The following is a 23571-nucleotide window of genomic DNA, read 5'->3' on the forward strand; positions in this document are numbered from 1 at the left end:
AATATTGTTGCATTCTCTCAATCCTTATGTTACTGAAGGTGAACTTGTCCTTTAACAGTAATTGAAATGTTGAAATGTAATAAATGTTTGTTGGGGATCATTTCCAACAAGCCTCTTGTGTGCTTTTATGATCCCTCCATTTAACAAAATGTATAAATTGTACCAGGGCAACTGTTTTGATTTTTGTATTTAAATGGTTTGAAATGGAAATAAATGGATGGATGAATGAATGAATGAATATTCATTTGGCCGCATTTCTAAGTGATGCTAAAGGGTACATGTATGTATTTGAGTCAACATGTGTTTGCAATGCATTAGTTCCTTTTACCATTCCTAAGTTGCTGATACACTGCTGTACCTCTTAGATATATAACCTTTACTATTTAGTGCTACACTGTAGTGTCTAATATCAGGGACAATTAGATCATCTCTTTAATATTTCAGTCTTATTTTGGTCATACCATTTTTACTCTGATTGCAGAACCATCCATATGATCTAAAGTACATTCATAACAGGTCCTTAAATTGGCAACACATTTTGAAAGAATAGAGAATGTTCCTTCAGGTTTCAAATTGGCAATGTTACTTTTTTTTTACTTTGTGCAGACTTTATGAATTTAAACATTTCTATAAAATAATGCACAATTTTTCTCCAAGATAAGATACTGATGCAGTGAAATTCAGAGTGGCCAATTTTAAAAGTGATGATGAGATGATAATCTCTGCAGCAAAATTCCATCAGGTCTTACTACTGAAATGGGTTAATGGCAGAAGGTTCTTGATGAAAAGAGTTTTGAGGCTAATTAGATTACAACTGTGTTTATCTGAGAGAGTTTCATGGTTGGATGACTGACTGAACAATGATGTCCAGAGCAGGTCATAATCAAATGTGATTTAATCCGTTGAGGACGGACAACACTCATTTCCTCTCATTTTACTCTTTATACTTGTATTTGGGACTCATCCCAGTACCTTCAAAACAATTCAAACACCCTGGCTATAGGTGGGATGTTTAAAGGTCCTTTTTACCTTTGAGAACAGTTATTTAAAACATTTTCAAGATGTGACATCTATTATACACATGTGTAGGTCTGTTGTGACACAAAATACCCTATCATATAGAATTTTCGTGATAAAGCCTAAAATATAAGGAGATATGTGTACCTGTATTTTTTCCACAATAAACCGTAACTGTGGACAGTTTAGTCTGGAAACATTTCTGTTATAACTATTGTCCACATTTTGCATATTTAACAATACTTAACATCGATTAAACCAATTTAAATTTTTACAGTGGTTGTTTTTATCCCTAACTCACATTTTATAACTATTTTGAAGCACTAATGTTGGGTGTTTGTTTCATCTGCAAATTGTAAATTGTGCCTTTATGTGTTCCAAAGGTACCTTGTGCAAGTATTTCCTTCTAAATGCCTTCACTGAGGTGTGCTGCATACACCATGTGTGTACTAACCATTTGATTGTGCAGGGAATGTAGTGGAGTATGAAAGTCTTATTAAATTGGAGAGCTATTAAAAGTATTCAAGCCTTCCATTAGGTTTCTGTTGTATGACAAGTAGCTGTGCTAGACCCAATTCACATAATATAGAACTTTCGCAAATTGTCTTTTTAATGGCAGGGCTGTCCCAACGGAAGCAATTGATATACAATCTATGGATGTTTAGTTTGTGGTTTATGCCCAACCCTGTCCACACTTTAAAGAACTTCATACACTGTATGTCAAAAAGGGTATACATTACCCCTAGTATTACTGTCATAGTGTAATGACATAATTACACCTTATTCCAGTATCAAGTGCAACGTGATACCAACTTGGCATGCAATTAATTTCTTCACATAGTCGAAAAGGAGTACTTCCGTAAATGGCGACATTTGCCTCCAACTTAAGATTGGCTGTAATAAAAATCAATTAAAGCAAACAATAAAAGGTCGACATATATTGACTTTCCCCTGTTTTAGATGCATTTCAATACCCACTATCAAAACGCGTTTGCAAATGCCTTTCCGATTGCGCTTGTCAAATTGGTGCATATCAACTCTGTCGTGAAACAAGAGGAAGGCTTCATCACAGTTCAGCTCCATTGTGTAGTTTGATCTGAGGAGTGGAGATGTGTACTAGTTGGCAGTAGTTGGCGTGGGCAGGTCCAAGTCTAAACATGTTTGAAAAAAATGATGTTACTTTTATCAACTCTACTGAGACGCTGTTTTCAGTATTTTAGAAACATATTTCTAATCCCATAATCAAAACAGCTTTGAATTTTGGATATTAACCGCCCAAATTTCCAAGAAAGTTGTTTGGAAACCTTAATTCTGTGCCAGACGTGAGTTGATGAACACACCCCCAGATCAAGCATGAATCAGGAAAACTAAGGAATTTGTAAGCTTCACACATTTCATAAAACAATGTCATTGCTGAAAACATTCTTGAACGAATCAAATATTCAAACTGACGATGTCATTGCCCCGAGTGCAGAAATCTTGTGGCTGTTATAATGTACAGTTGGAAAAGTACAATGTGATAGAGTGTCATATAGTGTGTCACGTATGCTGGAGTTCTAATCACATCCTGCGATGAGACATTATAGCAAATGAGTATTTCATTACGTAACAGCTCTGTAATCCCTTGTCAGAATCATCACTACAATGCTTTCAACAGGACTATGCAATTCAAATGCATGTTGACTTGTATTGATTCATTAATAATATACTGTACCTGTTCAACACTTACATTGTATGGCTATTATAAAAATGATCATACATCTAAAATTGTGCCGGATACAATGTATCTTGTAGTTCATTACCTCCGCCAAGGGGGGAGGTTATGTTTTCGTTACCATTGGTTTGTTTGTTAGTTAGTTAGTTTGTCCGTGTGCAAAATAACTCAAAAAGTAGTGAACGGATTGGCATGAAACTTGCAGGAAAGATTGAGAATGACACAAGTAACAAACGATTAACTTTTGGTAGTGATCCGAGAATTTTTTGGGAATTTATGAAGGATTTTTGATATTTTGGCAGGTAGGGTCAATGAACTTGGGAGTTCAGGCTGCGCGTATTTGAGGTTTGCATGTGCACACTAAAGCGCGTGCTCTACAACTAGTTTCTGCTAGGGCGAGGCGCGCTGTGCAGCTGAGGGCTTATGATGTAACAAAGGCTTCTATATTGGGGAATCGGGCGGCTTTCAGCACACAATGCAGTACAATACGTATGCAGTGATTGGGTGGAAATCACTGATCTCAGAAGAACAAGATCAGTGCAGGTGGAAATGGGCTGCATGCTTGGCGGAGGTCTGCGCTCTCAGAGTGCTTCTCTAGTTTTATACTATTTTTCTTCAAGTTACTTGAATGTGCCCACCAAATAGAAAAAACAACAACAACAACAAAAAGAAAAGAAAAGAATAGAAAAACGCAAACAAACCTTCCAATCCAAGATTTTCTCAATGACATCATACTGTCAATCACTAGGAAAGTACAATAATGAATAAGAAAAGACATTGGGATGCACCTTTCCATAGACTGAGCATAACTTGCATGTATTTCCCTGCATTGTCTTTTGCTAATCATATTACAGCTATAGTAATATACTGTATAAACATGCAAGTTAGGGGCATTCCAATGTCTTTTGTTTTTGTTAATCACATTTTTATTTCAGCATATTTATTTTAGCAATGATTGACAGAAGATGTCATTGACAAAATCTTGGTTTGCATTTTTTTTTTTGGTGTGTGTAGTCTATAAAACAGTGTGTATCCAAATAATGTGATGAAAAGTAGAAAAATTAACACAAAATATGTATACAGCACATACATGTATATTATTGAGATATTTATTTGGCCAAATGAGTGATGTTGAGGGCATCTTGAATCAACATGTCAACATGCATTTGTATTGCACAGTGACTATGTTTACTAGACTAATCCCTTCAATTGATATTCTGATAGAGGCATTGTAAACATAATCACACTACAGTGGACTCCCGTTATAACGAAGTCCTCCGGACCGGCAGTTCTCTTTTGTTATATCGAAATTTCATTACAACCAAACAAATAAACAAGAAAAAACAAAGAGCTGGTAATGTTGTGGCCTGAATGTTTACTTCATTGTAACCGGAATTTTGTTGTAACCGTGTTCATTACAATGGGAGTCATTCCACTAAAGTTTCTAAATGATGACCTGTGAAGGAGTCTCAGTATGCATTCAATGCATGCCTGGATGATGTATGAGCATTGCACCTGCTTCCCTTGCAGAACCCGTGACGCTGACCTACCCGTTCTTCTATCGTGTGACCTTTGACACCCTGGAGGATGGGTGGCACGCCTTCCTTCCCGAGAACGAGTTTGCGCGCCTCACCAACGAAGATTGGCGCATCAGCTACGTCAACAAAAACTTTCAGGTGAGGGACCACATCCTTCTTGGCTACTGTGGATGTTCCAGCAGAATATGAGTGCCATGAGTTTTAAAGGAGTATATCACATAATTTTATGTAATTTCATATCATAGCACATATCGATTGTGCCGTGTTTAAACTGGTGGGAATTCATTGTTGTCCTTAAAGCAGATAAAACAATACTCTGAAAAAAAAATATATATGCTGAACAAGGATAATGACATGGCCTATGGGAGGCTCGCATACTCCAGTAAATGTCATTTCATCACAATACAGTGTACCACTTCACCTGTGTAGAATTTATGCATATTTTCTTCTTTTATTCTGCTTCCCTGAGCACCCAATCATGCACTACAGTGTATGTTAAGCTGCAATGCCATCACCATCATTCACTGTGATTTGTTATGAATAAATTTAGAAAAACATGCTTATTCCCCATCCCAATCATGATAGATTCTAAAACTCTGTACCCAGTGACGTTCAGATGCAAAAGTCTAAAAGTCATCTGGAGGTCTCCTTTAAAGGACAAGTTCACCTTCATAAACATATGGATTGAGAAAATGCAGCAATATTAGTAGAACACATCAGTGAAAGTTTGAGAAAAATTGGACAATCGATGCAAAAGTTATGAAATTTTTAAATTTTTGTGTTGGAACCGCTGGATGAGGAGACTACTACAGCTTGTGAGTCATATGCGTACAACAGTATAAAGAAAATGTAAAAGAAAATTCAACATATTTTCACTTTTTTGGCATAATAAAAGAGCACTTGACTTGCCTCTTTCTAAAGGCAGGGGGAATAATATTACCCATAACATTTGTAGGTAACAAGTCAGGGGAATGTGTACTTTTTTCAAAAGATGGAATTTTGTGAAATTCTCTTTATATTTTCCTTATATTGTTGTACGCATGTGACATCTAAGTTATTCATACACTGCAGTAGTCTTCTCATCCAGCGGGTACTGTACAAAAACTTCAAAAATTCATAACTTTTGAACGGATTGTCTGATTTTCCTCAAACTTTCAATGATGTGTTCTACTAATATTGCTACATTCTCTCAATCCTTATGTTTATGAAGGTGAACTTGTCCTTAAATTACATACATGTAGTTTGTACGTGTATGTCTAGGAGGTTATGTTTTGCTGACATTGGTTTGTTTGTCTGTCTGTCTGTCTGTTTGCAAAATAACTCAAACGGCTTTAGATGAAACTTACTACAGCAAAATTTGATAGTGACACAAGAAACAGATGATTTACATTTTTGTAGTGATCTGGACCATTGTCTAGATCCAGGAATTTTTTTGATGTTTTTGAACGATCCTTTAGCACTGGCAAACAGGGTATTAAACTATAGAGGAAGGAGTTCAAGCTGCACGTATTTGAGGCGTGCATACGCGCACTGAGCACGCGCTCTAGATGCAGCAGGAAAGTGAGGGACATATACCCATTTACAGTGCGAGGCTCGGCTGCGGCTCGGCTGCGGCTCGGCCCAGCCCCGCTTCAGTGTAAACGCGCAAAAGGCCAAATGCGAGGCCAAAATTGGCCTCTCATTTGGCCTCACTCTGGAGGTGGTCTCGGCCGCGGCCGAGCCCGGCCTTTTCTCAGTGTAAACGTAAACTGGGCCAAATGCGCGGCCAATTTTAGTCTGGCTTCCAAACCTTCTGCCTGTACTATTTCGCTGTTCAGGATATTAACCCCTCAACGTTGAAAACTAGTATAGTTTAAGGTGGTTTTGTCCTGCAAAGGATTTTTTCCTTTGGCAAAGGCCCTTGCTTGAACGGCGACTTTGTCACCACGGAATTCATTTGGCAAAGGGTCTGAAAACCAGACAATACCAAGTTGCATTTGTTTACAAGCAGAGCGCCACTAAGACAAAATATTGAAAGGTTTGAATCAATAGCGCGGCCGAGCCCGGCAGTGTAAACGGACAAAATTGCGGGGCCCGGCCTCGCAATTGAGGCTGGGCTCGGCCGCGGCTCGGCCCAGCCCCGCACTGTAAACGGGGTCATAGACTCAACTTTGAGGCGCTAGAAAGGATTCTGTACATGTATCATTGCGGATAAGGAAGATTTTCGTCAGGATGTGTGTATGGGTAGAAATTAGCTGCTTGGCGGAGGTCTGCGCTATCCGAGTGCTTTTGTGGTTTACTTGTATTGCTATTAAATGGAATTGTGGCGTGTTTGATGCTTTATACCTGAAAGTTTTTATGACTTGGTAATAGCCTAACTCTCCTTCTCTCTTTCTCCATCCATCTTTTTATTCAATTTTTTTTTTTTCTATTTTCAGGTGGGATATGAGAGTGATATTGATTGGGAGATTAGGAAATAAATGTGTTTGTGTGGTTTGCCTCACAACTGTGTATGTGTAGTTTTAGTTCTTGGAGAGTCCACACTGAACAGCTGCAGTGTGATTATCCTTTGTATCAAAAGAACACAGAGCAAAAAAAAAAGAGCAAACTCTTCCATGCTTCCTGCTGTGTGCATTTTACAACACCTTTCACTGTTGCTTTATATCTGCCTGTTTTGTATTTTTATTTACAACGTGTAGGCGTTGCATCAAAATTATGTCTGTATCATATCGATAGGTATGTCAAAACATTCATCACTTTTTTTTCCATTTTTGTGACTTTTCTTTTAAGGGGGGGGGGAGGAGGGGAGACTTTTACTTTGACCCTTTGACCCTGTGGTCAAGGCTAATCCAGTCCATCTGGTTGTAAATAAAGGCCATTAAAGATTTTGATGATGATAGAATGATAATAGTGATGGTTTGAGAAGGTGGAGGCATTCTGGTTAAATGCTCACTGCAGTCGAGTTGCTTTGCTTTGCTTTGTAAATTTTAAGCATTCCCAAACTGCCACTCAACCCACATCAGTTAACTTGATTGATACAACTTTATCTTGAGCCCACGACTTGCATCATTTCGGGATCAAATTGCACAACCGACCGACAGATCTCTAACGTATTGCGTGCCCTCACTGCACCCACAATGCTGCACCATCATGTGACACAAATTCTCTCTTTTGCCATGTGCTGTTCAACATTCTTATGTACCTGTTGCATATGATAGCCTGTTCGATTCATGTATTGTTCAATGAAGGGCTTACATGTATGGAAAGGTTGAGTGTTGTTTTCTATTAAATTGTGATTCAAGTGCTTTTCTGAGTGGTTTGTTTTTTTACTGACAAGCTATATTGTCTGATGAGGAGAAAGGGGATTGCATCCTATTGTGGAGCCTTTGAGTGGAACTAGTTTATAGTCTCAGTTTCTGTGTGTGTTCATTGTGAAAACCTTGTTGAGGTTCTCGATGAAATCCTCTTGCAGGTACTGCACATTGTCCGTCGACACAGTGAAACCAAATCATCGTCGTGACCTGTTTTTTAACCTGTGCAAAATGGGTTCAGTGGGTACCATGTGTGGGAAAGGAATACAGAAACTTATCTATCCTCACTCATCATAAGACATGAGTCTGGATTGCAAAGAGAAAACAAAATGTTTTAGCTTATTTTTATAAGCTATAATTTCTATAATGATAATGGTTGATCTGTAGAGCGCCTTTTCCACTGGATACAAAGTGCTATGAAATGTCATCCCTGGTCGCCATATACAGTGTAGGAGACAAATTGTACTTAAACATTTATTACCAGGCAGTGACAGTACAAGTCCAGAGCACATATCGGGATGGCAAATTTTGTAAGTTACACATTTAAGAATCTACGTTTTGATGTTCTTGAATCATCTTGTAGAAACAAAAAATCATGGGCTAGATACATGTTCCAACTTTAAAGGACAAGTCCACCTTCATATACATAAGGATTGAGAGAATGCAGCAATATTAGCAGAACACATCAGTGAAAGTTTGAGGAAAATTGGACAATCCGTTCAAAAGTTACGAATATTTTAAGTATCTGCATAGTCACTGCTGGAAGAAAAGACTACTACAGTATATGATGTCACATGCGTACAACTTTATAAAGAAAATAAAAAGAGAATTTCACAAAATTTTTCTTTTTGAATAAAGTGCACAGTTCTTCGACTTGCTACTGACGTATGTTAAGGGTAATATTATTCCCCCTGCCCTCTGAAAGAGAGAAGTCAAGTGTACTTTTGTTATGGGAGAAAAATGGAAATATGTTGAATTTTCTTTATACTTTCTTTATATCGTTGTACTCAGGTGACATCACAAGCTATAGTAGTCTTTTCATCCAGCCGTGACTGAGCAGAAACTTCAAAAATTCATAACGTTTTAACAGATTGTCCGATTTTGCTCAAACTTTCACTGTTGTGTTCTACTAATATTGCTGCATTCACTCAACCCACATGTCTATGAAGGTGAACTTGTCCTTTAACATTCTGAAGACTTTTTGAAGGTTTCGCCCAGTCTAGAGTGTTGTAAAACCAGAAACATTAGCAGCATAAAACTGCTGTGAATTAGAGCCGACGGCCTGTATTGCAGCATGAAACTTTCACAAAAAGCCACTGGCATTCAATGCATTGTGTGGAAAAACACTTTCACGAAATTTGGCTCCTCACAAAATTTGCAAAAGTTTCATGCATGTGAACATTCCTGGTTTTATGGTATAGTCAGAATTGCCAGGTCTACACTGTCTCAGTTGAAGGCAACTTATGGATTAGGAATCTCGCCCAGCCACACATATGTGACCGTGCACCTCAAAACGAACATAAAGTCGCACACACTGATATTGCGTGAAATGGGTCAACCTAGCCGAACTTGACTTTTTCATATTTTCTGAAAGAGCGGGTCTTCTTTTACATTATGCTTAGATTTGGTATCATAAAACGGGCAGGAAAGTGTGTTTTTTTAGCAGTTTATCTCGAACATTTTTGGTAGAATAGTGTGATTAGGTGTGTCTTTAGAATCCCTTTTTCATTTCTGAAAAACCTTGTCCACACTCTTCACTTTCAACTCTAATAACTTTTGAGAGGATAGGGCTACTGCTTTGAAAGTTGGGATTAATTATGGACAGAATGTGTTAATGAGGCGTGCTTAATTTCAGTTTAATCTGATAATCTTTTCATTGTTGTTACTCTGGTGGTTTACTTCCTGTTTTTTGTCCCATTTATCGCACAGCCAGCACGGTTTGGTAAAGATTAAGCGCTTGAATAGAGAATGTACTTCAGAGCCTCTTTTCTCAGTTCACACTTTTCCTGAGTTTGTGCTTTCTTTCCACTATTTAGATAGGTTAGGAGAGTCCATGTGATTTGATTCATACATCATTTTAAAGCTTAAAGTCTGCTCTTTCAGAATACGGTCTTAACTAAAAATTTATGTCTGGAGACTTTTTGTTTGTTTTGAGGTGCAGGGTCACATATTGTACCTTTGCCTCCTGAGTGTTCAAGGCAGTCGTTCACCTCTTTCAGCAGCTTAGGGACTTTTTCAATTTCACCCCGTGGACGTGGCCGTCGAGGAAATGACGTCATTTGAAGGAACTGCGCATGCTCAAGGTTCTCCAGCACGTCCAACGCCAGAATCGCTAACGCGTATTCGATGGATATCACGTCCACCCGAGATTTATGACATGATGACGTCATCGCATGGCGCAACCATTCGCCAGCCCTCTAGATGAGATGGGGGGGGGGCCATGACGTCATAGCAGTATGTCACGAACGGCGTTCACTGAAATTGAAATGTGTGATAACACCGCGGACGTGCCGAGTGGACTGCGGCCATTTCGAGCCGCTTTTGTACAAGACTGGCGGCCACGTCCACGCAATCGAAAAGTCCGTAGTGATAAAGAACACAGTGATACAAAGGCATATACAGATCATTTTTTTATTTGTCTCAACCTGTAGTTTAGAATCTGATGAACCAGAAAATTATTCAGGTTAAACACACATCCATTTAAACTTCCCACATGGTGCGAATGTTCAAGTGAGGTCGATGACCTTTCAGTCAATGACCGTTGAAGAATTTTCACATCTCTCCTTCTCCCCCTCCCCCCCTTCCCTTTCCTCCCTCAGGTGTGCCCATCATACCCCCCTGCGGTGATAGTGCCGAAGTCCATCGATGACGACACCCTGGTTCAGTCGGCGGCATTCCGGCATGGAGGCAGGTTTCCTGTGCTCAGCTACATGCACGCATCTCAAAAGGTAGGAGCCAAGTCACAATCTGTAATAGAAGAACTTTAAAATACTTAACCGATTGTCACTCAGACTTGGTAATTCCATGTAGAGTTGATGCACTGCACATCCTGGTTGGGTGAGCTGTGAATTAAAAAGGCGATTATTACAGTATGCTTCAACGTATAGAGAAGTGAAGAGTTTCATTATGTAACTTGAGAATCTGAAAAGTTTAAGTTGAGAATATTATGAACATGACAACGATGTATAGAAAGTAGATGCGGCGAGTGATTGGAGGAACTGAAGTGTGAATGGAGGATTTACGAAACTAAACCCGTTGAAGATGGACTGATTTTGCTACAACATGCATTTCCCGTAGACACTTGCCCAAGTATACTCGGGACTCGTCCTCAATGGGTTAACCCATTGAAGATGGACTGATTTTGCCACAACGAGCATTTCCCATAGACACTTGCCCAAGTATACTCGGGACTCGTCCTCAGCTGGTTGAGAAATGAAGAGGACATCAGATCAGATTACGGTATCAGTGTCAAACAATCTGCTTCTTTTCTTCAACTCAGAGTCCCATCTTGGTTTTATGAATAAAAGCACAGAGACTCACACTGATGTATAATAAAATCAGGATTGCACTCTCACCTATTTTTTTCTGCTGGTCCAATCTGCACCTGTTGTACCAGTAGATAGTCGGTTCTTCCAATTTTTTACTAATCCTAACATAAAAATTACTGGTCCTGTACTTTTTTTCTCTTCTGACCCCTACAATGTTATTTTAATTAATTTGATTTATTGAATTAAATATTAGACCAGTTAATTTGGCAGTTCCTGAAAAGTCGCCAGCCCGTCAGGGATTTTTACCGGTCTACGGACTGGCGAAGTCAACTTTGCCTATTCAAGTTGACGGTGCTTATTTCAAATAGTCGCCCTAGTCGCTGAAAATAAAAAGGGTCTCAGATCACATTCATAGCTTTACGTGGGCTACTCATCTGTACATGCAGAGGTCAAATATTGCCTACATGTAGGTCAATTCATTTCTTAGTTCTGTCATGATTAACTGTATAATGCTGTACAATACATTGTATGTCATATAATCAGGAGGTTTTATTGAATGTAAATTTTTGGAGTCGGATGTTATTACCTCCGCCAAGGGGGGAGGTTATGTTTTCGTTACCGTTGGTTTGTTTGTTAGTTACAGGTAGGTAGTTAGTTCGTTCGTTCGTTTGTTCATTCGTTCGTTCATTCGTTTGTCTGTGTGCAAAATAACTCAAAAAGTAGTGAACGGATTGAGATGAAACTTGCAGGAAAGGTTGAGAATGACACAAGTAACAAACGGATAACTTTTGGTAGTGATCCGAGAATTTTTGGGGAATTACAGTATGAAGGATTTTTGATATTTTGGCAGGTAGGGTCAATGAACTTGGGAGATCAGGCTGCTCGTATTTGAGGTTTGCATGCGCGCACTAAAGTGCGTGCTGTTGTTTCTGCTGGGGAGAGGCGCGCCGCGCATCTGAGGGTTTATGACGTAACAAAGGCTTCTATATTGGGAAATAGGGCGATTTTTCAGTGGGTGAAAATCACTTATCTCTATGGAAGAGCAAGATCATCAGTGGAAAGTAACTGCTTAACGGAGGTCTGCGCTCTCGGAGTGCTTTTCTAGTTTGTGAATTCAATAGCAACATGTGAAAATATCAAGTCTGACCCTGTTTTAAATGGGAATTGCAGCCATACATTTCTCTGTTCGTTACTGTACTCCATGACAGTGAATTTTATTTGCAAAAGTCCTGATTTGCAAAAAAAGAACGAAAAAGAAAATAGTCTCGCCAAATGTATGGCGTATAATTTATTTCTCATTCTATTGCATTCTATTTCTCTTTCTTATTCTATGTATGTGATCCATGAATGCAGAGTTCAGCCTCATGTAAACTTTTTGCACGAGACCTTATTTGCAAAACATAATTATAGCCCTCACAGTGTAAAGATGCTTTAAAGGTATCATATACAACTGTAGTTTTGGTTGAGACCTAACTTCATGTTTCTAACATTTTTGGTGAGATAATGAGAAACCTCATATGAAATTTGAAAGATCATTTAATTTCAAGAGGAATTAAATGTTTATTTGATGAAAAAGTTGTTTTGAAATGGCTGAGATATCCAAACAAGAGCAATCCTGATAAAAGCTGGGACCCACCTTTTATTAGGATGGCTTTGTTTTACTTTTCAGCCATTCCAACACGGAGTTTCATCATATAAACTTGGAATTCCTCTTAGAATGGTACACTCTGTACTATTTCATAAGTGGTTTCTTGGTATCTTGCATGAAGTTAAAAGCCCAATCCTCATCTCCACCAATACTATACCATCCCTTTAACCCAACCTGTCAACCAACATTTGTTCACCCTGCCCGCCACACACACCATTGTTGTAACGGGTGCCAGTTTATAGGTAGGCGAACTCCCTTCCTCTGCTACGCCCCAATTCGTGCCATTTTACACTGATTAGAAATCTGTGACTCCCTTTCAACCCTCAGACCGTCATCCTGCGCAGCGGCCAGCCGATGACGGGAACCAACACCAAGCGGAGCAAGGACGACGAGAGACTCCTGAATGCTGCCCTCAGTGTCGGCAAACGGGGTTACATCATCGACACGCGCTCAATCAATGGAGCCATGGCAGCGAGAACAAAAGGTTTGCTCATTTGTTTGTGTGTTTTCTGTAGATGGCCCTCTCTGTGTGTGAATTCTACAAATGTAGTTGCTCATGTTTTCCAATTAATCCTCTGTGAGCTTTGAGTGCTCATTGGCACAAAAAACCCATAGGCCCGAATTCACGAAGGTGGTACAAATGAAACCATGGAGCGCCAAGTGTCGCACGGAATATTTCGTTACGAAATCAGTCATTTCGTCGATGAACTGATTATTTTGTAACGAAATGACAACATTTTGTAACTAAATGAACATTTCGTCTTTAGTTAACAAAACGGTCATTTTGTCGACGAAATGACCAATTTCGTAACGAAATATTCTGTGCGACACTTGGCACTCCATAGTTTTTGTCCGTGGTTTAAACCATGGTTTCATTTGTACCACCTACGTGAATTCGGGCCATAGGGTTGTACACACTGTCCAAAGTCCCTGAATATAAATTATCAAGGTGATTGGGACCTCTACAAAAGAATGAGCAATATTGGCAAAATTAGCTCCCTTGTCTTTATCGCCTGTTGATATCACCTGACACTCCTAAACAACAACATAGAAAAGTGTGCCAATTAGAGGTCTTTATTTCTTATTAGATATAGATATTCAAATATAACTTTTTGTTGCCTACTTTGAATTGAAGCCAGATAAAATGTGCACTGAACTTTAATTCCCAATGTCACATGAAAAGAGCCTTTCTTCAAGAAAATGCAGACTATTTTAAGTGTGGTGTATTTTATACGTAAATCATGCACAGGACAGAGTGGGTCGGTGAGAATTGGATACCTGAGTTAACTTTGGAACTGTTTAAACCCACGAGCACAGCGAGTGGGTTTTAGAGCATCTAATTCTTACCGATCCACGAAATAGGCCTGTGCATCATTCATTTTATATAATGGGCCTGTAAATTCATGAAATTCAACCTTTTTGTCCCATGCGTCCAGTACACCTAAAACACTATACAATGCTTGAGCCGTGCGTTTGGATTTTACCGGACGCATGGCTCAGTGCGGATCAGTAAAAATCAGTGCATGGTGATTGACCAATCAGACTGCAGAGATTCTAAAGCCAATGTTATGCATTGTAATTTGTGTTGACAGGGGGTGGCTTTGAAACGGAGGTGAACTACCCACAGTGGAGACGAGTCAACAAACCTCTGGATAAGCCAAGCATTCTCCAGGAATCCCTGACAAAGTTGCTGGAAGGTGAGGTGGGAGAGAGTATCAACAGATGCACTCATTTTCATCGAAGTTGAGATTATGATGTATGCCCACCATCATTACTTTATCAAGTCGAGGGGTAATTTAGATGCAGAAATTGTCCTCTTATTCTCATTCACAAACATGTACTTGGCAACTCCGAAATTATGCTTCATTTCTTGTTCTAAAAAAAAGACTCCTAGATGGAACTTTGTATTGAATTCAGATAAAATTTAAAATCAGAAAGAAAAGAGAAATCGACAATTTGAGAGAGAGAAATCATGAACTTCAATGTGTTGCCAGTTTAAGAATATGTGATAAATTGACCAATCAAGAGGCTTTTGAAATTTTGAAAATGTTGAATTTGGAACAAACAGTTAAACATGAAAATCAAATGACACCCATGAATCTTTAGTCTACCCTATGAAACACTCACAAAGAATAATATAGCTAATGATGCCGAAACACAGATCCAAACCATAGAAATATAAAGTCTGAGATTCAATGACTTAATAGAGTCCGTATTGTTATCACCGTCAACCAATATTTGATTCAAGCAAAATCCTTTCATCCTAATGGAAATAAAGACATTAACCCTCCAGTACTTACAGATTTCTGTACCCTCTCCTTCCTTCCTTCCTTCATTCATTCATGCATTAATTAATTGATTAATTAATTAATTCACACATTCATTAATTCATTAATTCATTCATACATTCATTCATTCATTCATTCATTCATTCATTCATTCATTCATTCATTCATTCATTCATTCATTCATTCATTCAGTGCAATAGTGCAAATGTCAAAATATAAGTAGGGCTACATTTTTAGAAATGCATCTTGGTTCATGACAGACTGAATATTGGATATCGCCTTGTATTGCTATACAAGTGTAAGCACGTGATAAAGATTTCATGAGAGCGTTTTCAATTTTCATGAAAGGCAGATTTCACAAGGTTGACTACAAGCAAACTTAAATCTCTGAAGTATTTCTGCACATTATCGTGTAGTATCAGAGTATGAGAAAGTCTTCTCTGAATAAAACAATAAATTTTAGGTGTGGACTGGAAACGACTGTTGCAGTATGCTTATTTAGCCTATTTAGCCTATGTTGTGTATGAATTGCTTGAAGCTGTTGTGTCTTCATGACTTGTAATATTTGTATTGTTTGCACCATTATTTTGTGGGGGGGGGGGGGGAAGGTGTATACTGTTGAAATGATGATTATTGATAACATTAAATATCTCTCTTTTTCAGCTTGTATGGATACTGGTTGTTCCTCCGACAAGTGGATCAGTCGGCTGACAAACTGTGGCTGGCTTCACCACGTGAAGGAGACGCTCACCACAGCATGCCTGGTGGCACAGTGTGTCGACAGAGAGAGTGAGATCAATACTGTGCATGTACTTTGGGATTGTTTAAGTTATGAGTTTGAGTTTATTTATAACAACAACATTTGTACAAGAAAATTTGAATAGATAATGGTAATTTAACACTACACTTTTGTGTTAACATTAACATTGATACATAGCGCATGTAACTGTCTAAACAATCTAAAAACATACCGAATATATAATGCATAAATGATTAAGTAATCTAAAACTATTTATCAAAAAAGAGCTTCATCAAACATACAATTGATACTAATAATGTACACAGTGAGGTTGCTATTAGAACCAAGAGATAGCACAGGTGCTAGTTCACCGTAGGTGTTGGTCCTTTAAGACGTGTTACATAATGAACAAATAAATTACAAATAAATACGTATTAAAATGCTGTTATAACGTTATTGATTTGTAGTGCCTTGTCGATACAGATTTAATGTGTTTTGCTAAATTACTTCGGAAAGTTTTCCTGGTATTGATTCTCCTTACATTTTTTGGCAAAGTGTTCCACAATTTAACTCCCATAATAAGAAAGTGAGAGTTGACCATTTAACATTTTGGTAGATAAAGCAAGCCTTCTTTGAAACAGTGTGTATTTTTGTGTGTGTTTTGGATCACAGTGTGTGGACTGAATAACTGAGTTCAGTACTACTGTGTTTCTGCGTGATAGTAGTGCTTGGGACGCAGTGTTTGGGTCAGAGTGTGTCTAGTGTTTGTGTCTGGTGTTTGTGTCTGGTGTTTGTGTGTGTGTTTTAACACTATGTGGACAGAGAGAGTGAATTCAATACTATCTGTTTTGGGGATTGCACTTGTCACCAAACTAAAATTTCCATCTTGTTTAGAGCTCACCAAGCAAGAAAATAGTAAAAGAATTCACCTGACTTTGTTCATCTTTATTCTTCTTTAATTACATGTACGTACCATCAGAATGTACAGTATGTCTCCCAAAAAAATTACAATCGGATTTCCCCATTGATTACTTCAATATGATTTAACTGTCTGACTGCTATTTCGGGTTCTAAAAATATAATATCTTACATATATTATGCAGAACAAACCCAATTTTATTTGGTTAAGTGATCAAAGAGAAATGTGGATCATTGTGAAGCATGTCATGGGTCTCTTTCTTCCAAGTTTAGCACTTGGATGCTCTTGGAACTGCATATTAATGTGTAACACAATGGACAGAACTCTTTTCTCTTTGACCACTGAAGCAAATTCGATGGGGTTTTCTGTAGGATGTGGATAATAAGTTTTATAGTAAGTTTCATACCTGAAATTGTCTTTGGATTGATGCACCATTTTTAAAGTTATTGTTGCAGAGTGTTCTGTTGTAATTTTTTTTTGGACATATGGTAAAAACGGAGCAGGATGAAAAACTTCAAATCAGTAAATTTAGTTTTTTTGTTTCCGCGGTCTCATGTGTACTTGGTTTCAAAGTTTGACCTGTATGTGCATGCTGCAAACGTTTTGTAGATTCGGCCGTGCTGGTTCACGGGTCAGAGGGCATCGACGCAAGCTTGCAGGTGACCTCCTTATCCCAGGTCATCCTGGACCCAGACTGTCGGACAACGAGAGGGTGAGTTGTGGCATTCCTCAGGATAATTGCTAGCCATTGCCAGGACGAACTCCTCCTTTTGTTGTGCAAATGCAAAATTTTTCACAATATAAATCTGTTGGTTGCAGGGATGTTTAGAGCTGTAAGGTCCGTCCACCAGAGTTATACTGATGGTTTTTGTTGTAGGTGTTTTTTTTTTTTTTTTTTGCCTGCGTAGTGGAAGATGTAGACATACATACATAACCTAAAACACTGATCAAGAGCATATATGGGTAAGGTCTGACAAGGTTGAAGGTCGATAAGGTCAAAAGTTCAACAAGAGCAAAAGTCCGACAAGGTCGAAGGTCAAAAGGTCAATCAACTTTGCCTTGTAGGCACTGCATTCAAAGCATTGTGGTGTGTTCTTGATATTAACCTTTCAATACTGTAGCTTTGAGCTAGGACCATGACACTCATACCACATGTACATGTACATCACCTAAAGATACCAGTCAAGTTTGAACATTGTTGAAGTCCAACAAGGTCAAGGGTCAAGAGGTCAATGAACTTACGTTGAAAAACCCTTTACTCACAAATTGCGATATGCAGACAAGACATTGCTTGCCGTTTGCCTTGTTACTGTGCATTAGGATGCATGTTAATAGCTCACTTCCTCATCTATAGGGTTTGAATCCTGATGAGTGTGTAACTCCCCTTCACAAGATGCTTGTCCATTTGATGTTTCCTGTGGACACAAAAGTCCAAAATGGGTTTAGAGCTGAATTGAAGTCATTTACACTACTGCCTTTTTTTAATAAGAGCAGTATTACTGTAAAACACGATATATTCGCAGCATGAAAATTTCGCGAATTGGAGCTGACGGCCTTTCTCGCAGCATGAAATTTTTGCGAATTGCCGCTGGCATCCAATGCATATTGTGTAGGCAAGAACTTCTGCGTGCATTTTAATTTCGCGAATGTTGGCGCTCGCGAAATTTGCGAAATCAAATTGCACGTGAACATTCCTCGTTTTACAGTGTCAACACGGATGAAGCTTCCGGTAATGACTAAAGACTGCATTGCCTTTGTCATCATGACTGTGATAGATACCTCTTGTGTTGCCATGGCAACTAGGGTGGGTTCCTCTGGGTGGTATTGGAAGAGTTTTATCACAAAACGATCCGTCTCCGTTCTTGTTAAGTTGTGATATTTGTGGTTAAAAGCTGCTAAAAAACAAAGGAAATAATAAGAAAATGTAGGATATTTTTAATCATAACTTTTAGAATATTCCTTGTTATGTCATGAGTGAGGCATCACTGGAAAGGTTTAATTTTGCTCCATCTGACGATAGACGTACTTTCAAATGTTTAAAAATGGTGCTTAGCTCATTTTGCCATAAAGCTCTTCATTTATCAAGTTGTATGTGAGAAGAGACCACTGTGTTTCCTCCCTCGTCCAGGTTTGAGGCCCTGGTGGAGAGGGAGTGGATCCAGGCGGGCCATCCGTTCCTCAGCCGGTGCGCCAAGTCGGTCTTCTCCCAGAGCAAGAACAAGTATGCGGGACCGGTCTTTCTCCTCTTCCTGGACTGTGTGTGGCAGGTGGGGATCTCGCTAGCCTTTTGTCAAGGCCCTCTCGCTGTAACGGGCGAGCGAAGCGAGACCCAGCCAAGTGCGACAGCGCGAGGGCCATTTGAGATCTGCTTCACACATTATTATTCATGACACATGAACCCTAATGAATAGTCATATTAACGGGTTCCATTCGACAAATGGAATGGTGCGCTCCCCACGTCCTTCGTCTCGGCGTGTCCGGCCTGTTCGCCTGCCACCTGTGGAGGTCTGTGGCATGCATTTGCCGTATGCAAATCGGGCTCGGGCAGGACAGACACGCTGATTGGTCGACTTTTGCTCCCGAAATCGGGGAGCAAAAGTCGGTAATTCAAAGGCCTAACAAAAAGATGCGAAGCAGATCTCAAAAGGCCCTCGCGCAACCCCACTTGGCTGGGCTCTCTTCACCACACAGCAAGAGGGCCTTGACAAAAGGCTAGGATTTTGCTTGGTTTTAAACCCCTTGCATGCTTGAGTGTCAATTAGCACAGATAACCCCATAGCGTTGTATACACTGTCCAAAGTACTGGGCTTGGAAAGGATTAACAAAACAAAAGTGTTTGATAATCTGAACAATCGAGATAAGTACTGGTACTGTTCGGAAGAAAATCTCTGTGTCGTGTTTCATATAAAATTGAGTAAGATGATAATGTCATCTCCCTGTATCTCTCCCAGATGTAGGGACACAAAGTATAACATTTTTACAGTGAAACCTGTCTGTAGTGGCCTCCCAAGGGAAACAAAAAAAGTGGCCATTGTAGACAGGTAGCCACTATAGACGGTGTATTCAACATGACTTTTCTATTGGGGTAATTGAGTTAAGTGGTCATATACAGCAGGTGACCGATATGGCAGGTTTGACTGTATTCTGTTTAGCTGAAGTCTAATCGAAGCAATCCTTTCTTTGCTATGCTGGGTTCCCACTGTTGTGCTATGTGCTACGTATGCCACGATTAGTTATTAGTACGTAGCTGAGCGTGGAATCTTTGCTCATGTCTATAAAAGTTTGCACCACGATAGAAATTGTGGTCTTAATCATGGAGTAGTCATGGTGATCTTATCAGATCGTATCAGATCTTTAGATCTAGATTTCAATGGTTGCAATTGCCTTGATCACAAACGAGCTTTAGGTGCTTCAAAAATTGTCTACGATCAATGTGATTGCCATTACTGACCTCAAGATCTGATAAGGTCACCATGACTACTCTGCAATTAAGACCACTGCTTCAAAAATGGCAGGAATTGTGATAGACATACATGTACACACAAATTCTACGATAAGCTACTAATGGCCAATCATGGTATGCGGAGCGAATTGCACGACAATGGGAACCCAGCATAAAACATTAACAAAGCCTGCTCGTCTCTTGCTTGCTAATAAAGCCACACCTTCCATCTTCTCTTCACATCTGATATCGATCCAGTTCTTCTGCTCTGTGATAACTGTTGTATATTTCTTGAGATTTTCCAGACTTTTTCTTTCCTCATCTGAGTGATGATGTGGTATTCGTCACTCGGGGAGCGATTCACAAACCCAAATTAACCTGCTGAGGACGGGCTGATTTTGCTGTAACCCTCATTTCCCATAGGCACCTGCCCAAATTTATTTATGACTTGTCTGTAATGGGTTAATGAGGTCACAACCAAATATTACGTAATACTTTAAACATCTCTCTTCTATTTCAGATATTTCAGCAGTTCCCGTGCTCCTTTGAGTTCAATGAGAAGTTCCTCATAATGCTGTTTGAGAATGCCTATGCCAGTCAATTTGGTGAGTTACACATACAATCTGGCAGAAGTCAGTGTACAAAAAGTGTATATGTGTTCATCCCATAATACTACATTAATTTGTACTTAGCCTCAAGTCAAGGGTTTGCGTCATTTATTTCTCAGTGATATCTGACCTCCTAATGTTGTACACAGCCGAGGAGGCTCTTGTAAGGGAATACTGGGAGAATCCACGGAAGACATTGATGACTCTGAATATTGTCAAGAAAGTGAACTTGACGACGAAATTGATATGGAGGTTGAGGTTGCAGCAGGTATATTGGTGGATTTAGCGGTTCGTTAGTACCTCCCAGCCTGGTGCAAGCGGGGGAGATCATAGTCAGTGTGCCGATGGAGCAAGTGGATGGTCATGGCCAAGATGGTATTAGTCACAGCAAAGGCATGGGAGAAAATGTTAGTGAGAAGCAACAAGTTTTCTTATTCTACCTTGTCAGCACATTCCTTCAAATATGATAATCATTACTTTATTCTTTGTGTTATACTTTTTATAGTAGACTATATCAGGAAATTTATATGATCGGAATCTAGAATTATTCAAATTCCTACGTCTAGTGACTTTAATTTTGACAGGTTTTTGACAAGAGTCAAATATGCGAAAATATGTCAAATAATTCAGGGTTCAAAGGGTTACAACAATGTAGCTTCTTGCGTTCATAAGTTAATTATCATTATCATTATCACTATTTCTGTCCCAGGAACCTTCCTGTGCAATAATGAGAATGAGCGGAGGATGGCCAGAGTGTCCGAGAAGACGGTGTCTCTCTGGTGAGTAGTGCTGCCTGGCCGAGAGAAGAGGACATGGGTGTGTGGTACTCGGTACCTGGAGAAAACTGACGTCTCACACCCTGGCCAACAGACAGCTATTACAGTCCATACCACAGAATGTTAAATGGTCTACTTAGGCGCACCTGGTAAACTAGGGACTGCGAGCGACGGAGAGCGACACTCAGCGACGGGGACATATTGCGAGAACAATGAAGTGCGTCGCAGTATGTTTTCACTCCGTCGCTAAGCGTCGGTCAAAGCAGTACGCGCCATCATTTTGATGATACCGCGACGCTTGCCGACGCTTGCTGACACTTGCCGACACCCTCGAAAGAAGCTGTTGATTTTTTCTATGTTGCGTGACCTCCGCTCACGCAAGTGTTCGTTTTAATAGCGCCGACGTTTCGGGACATGGCGCTTGAGATGTAGCGAGATTTCTGAATGGTCACGGCCAGTGCTCAAATTGAATAGCGAGCGACGTGTCCAGACGCGCCTCTCCAGATTACAAATGATGTTCGTGATAGCCCGACGATGAGCGACGTGTCCCGACGCTTTCCTTTGTCTCAACATTGGTTATGAGTTGATTTGCGTTTCGTTTGGCTACTGTAAAAGTGGTTTCTTTCGCGTACAGAAACTTTCGCGGTTTCCATCGGTGCCGACTTTTTCGCGTGTGTTTAAATTCGCGGTCGGTAATGACGGCGTTGTAACAACCCACGAGTTCAAAACGTAATTATGGGGTGTGATCTCACTGAACGGGGAACACTTTGAAAGTAGCGATCGAAGAGGGTTTATGAAAACACATGTAGGTCTACACTTAAACGCGAATGTATGCCTTAATTAGGCAGCTCCATACATGTAAAATTTTGCATGCATGAGGTGAGATCTTTTTTTATCTGTCAAGTGACTCAAGAACTAAATACAGTGTATTACGAAGTCGTCCTATTTCTCCCGTAGGAAAAAGTCAGAATGTTTGCCTTTACTTTTGGAAATGAACAGCGGCAACAATCGGCTCCGCAAGATGCTAAAATTAATGTCAGGTGTTTCATTTTAATTTTGGAAATGAATAATGGTAATTTCGTATGATACTAAAATAAATGTCGGATGTTTGTTTATACTTTTGGAAATGAATAACGGTAAGATTCAGCTCCATACGGTGCTAAAATTGATGTCAGATATTTGATTTTGCGATCGGAAATGCATAAGGATAACATTTTGCTCCGGAAGATGCTGAAATAAATGTCGAATGTTTGCTTTGACTTTCGGAAATGATTAACAATAATATTCAACTCCGTACGATGATAATAAATAAACGCCGCATGTTTGCTTTTACTTTCGAAAGTAAATAGCAACATTTGGCTCCAGAAGATGCTAAAATGACTATCAAATGATTGCTTTTACGTTCGGAAGCGAATAGCAGTAATATTCTGCTCCATACGATGCTAAAATAATTGTCGGATGTCTGCTTTTTAAATTTCGAAATGAATAACAGTAACATTGATTCATTAAAATTGATGTTTGATGTTTGCTTTGACGTTCGGAAATGAATAACAATTATATTCAACTCCGTATACGATGATAAAATAACTGTCTGATGTTTACTTTTATGTTTGAAAGTAAATAGCAATAACATTCAGCTCCGGAAGATGCTATAAATGCTGGATGTTTAATTTAACGTTCGAAAGTAAATTAGCGATAACATTCAGCTCTGGAAGATGCTAAAGTAAATGTTGAATGATCCCTTTGACGTTTGGAAATGAATACCAATAATATTCAACGCCGTGTGATGGTGAAATAAATGCCGGATGTTTGCTTTAATGTTCGAAAACAAATATCAATAACATTCAGCTCCGGAAGATGCTAAAATAAATGTCGAATGATCCCTTTGACGTTCGGAAATGAATAACAATAATATTCAATTCCGTACTATGATCAAATGAATGTCGGATGTTTGCTTATACTTTCGAAAGTAAATAGCAATGACATTCGGCTCCGGAAGATGCTGAAATAAATGTCAGATGATTGCTTTTACGTTCGGAAGTGAATAGAAGTAACATTCTGCTCCATACGATGCTAAAATAAATGTTGGATATTTGCTTTTACA

The 23571-nt window shown here is 39.3% G+C and overlaps 1 protein-coding gene across 1 annotated transcript in view; it reads left to right on the forward strand.

Moving 5' to 3' along the window:
- LOC139744414 (myotubularin-related protein 9-like) overlaps positions 1-21474 on the forward strand; it is a 36141-nt gene extending 14667 nt beyond the window's left edge. Inside the window, exons 4-12 of the mRNA XM_071654853.1 lie at positions 4262-4407; positions 10379-10507; positions 13023-13179; positions 14288-14392; positions 15647-15772; positions 17251-17353; positions 18770-18908; positions 20604-20688; positions 21401-21474. Coding sequence (XP_071510954.1) covers positions 4262-4407; positions 10379-10507; positions 13023-13179; positions 14288-14392; positions 15647-15772; positions 17251-17353; positions 18770-18908; positions 20604-20688; positions 21401-21474 — 1064 coding nt within the window. The remainder of the gene's footprint in view (positions 1-4261; positions 4408-10378; positions 10508-13022; positions 13180-14287; positions 14393-15646; positions 15773-17250; positions 17354-18769; positions 18909-20603; positions 20689-21400) is intronic.
- The last annotated feature ends 2097 nt before the right edge of the window (positions 21475-23571 follow it).

The sequence above is a fragment of the Diadema antillarum genome, unplaced genomic scaffold (genome assembly GCF_040938485.1).
Source record: "Diadema antillarum isolate AM-2024a unplaced genomic scaffold, OU_Dant_1.0 seq00001171_RagTag, whole genome shotgun sequence".
NCBI lineage: Eukaryota > Metazoa > Echinodermata > Echinoidea > Diadematoida > Diadematidae > Diadema > Diadema antillarum.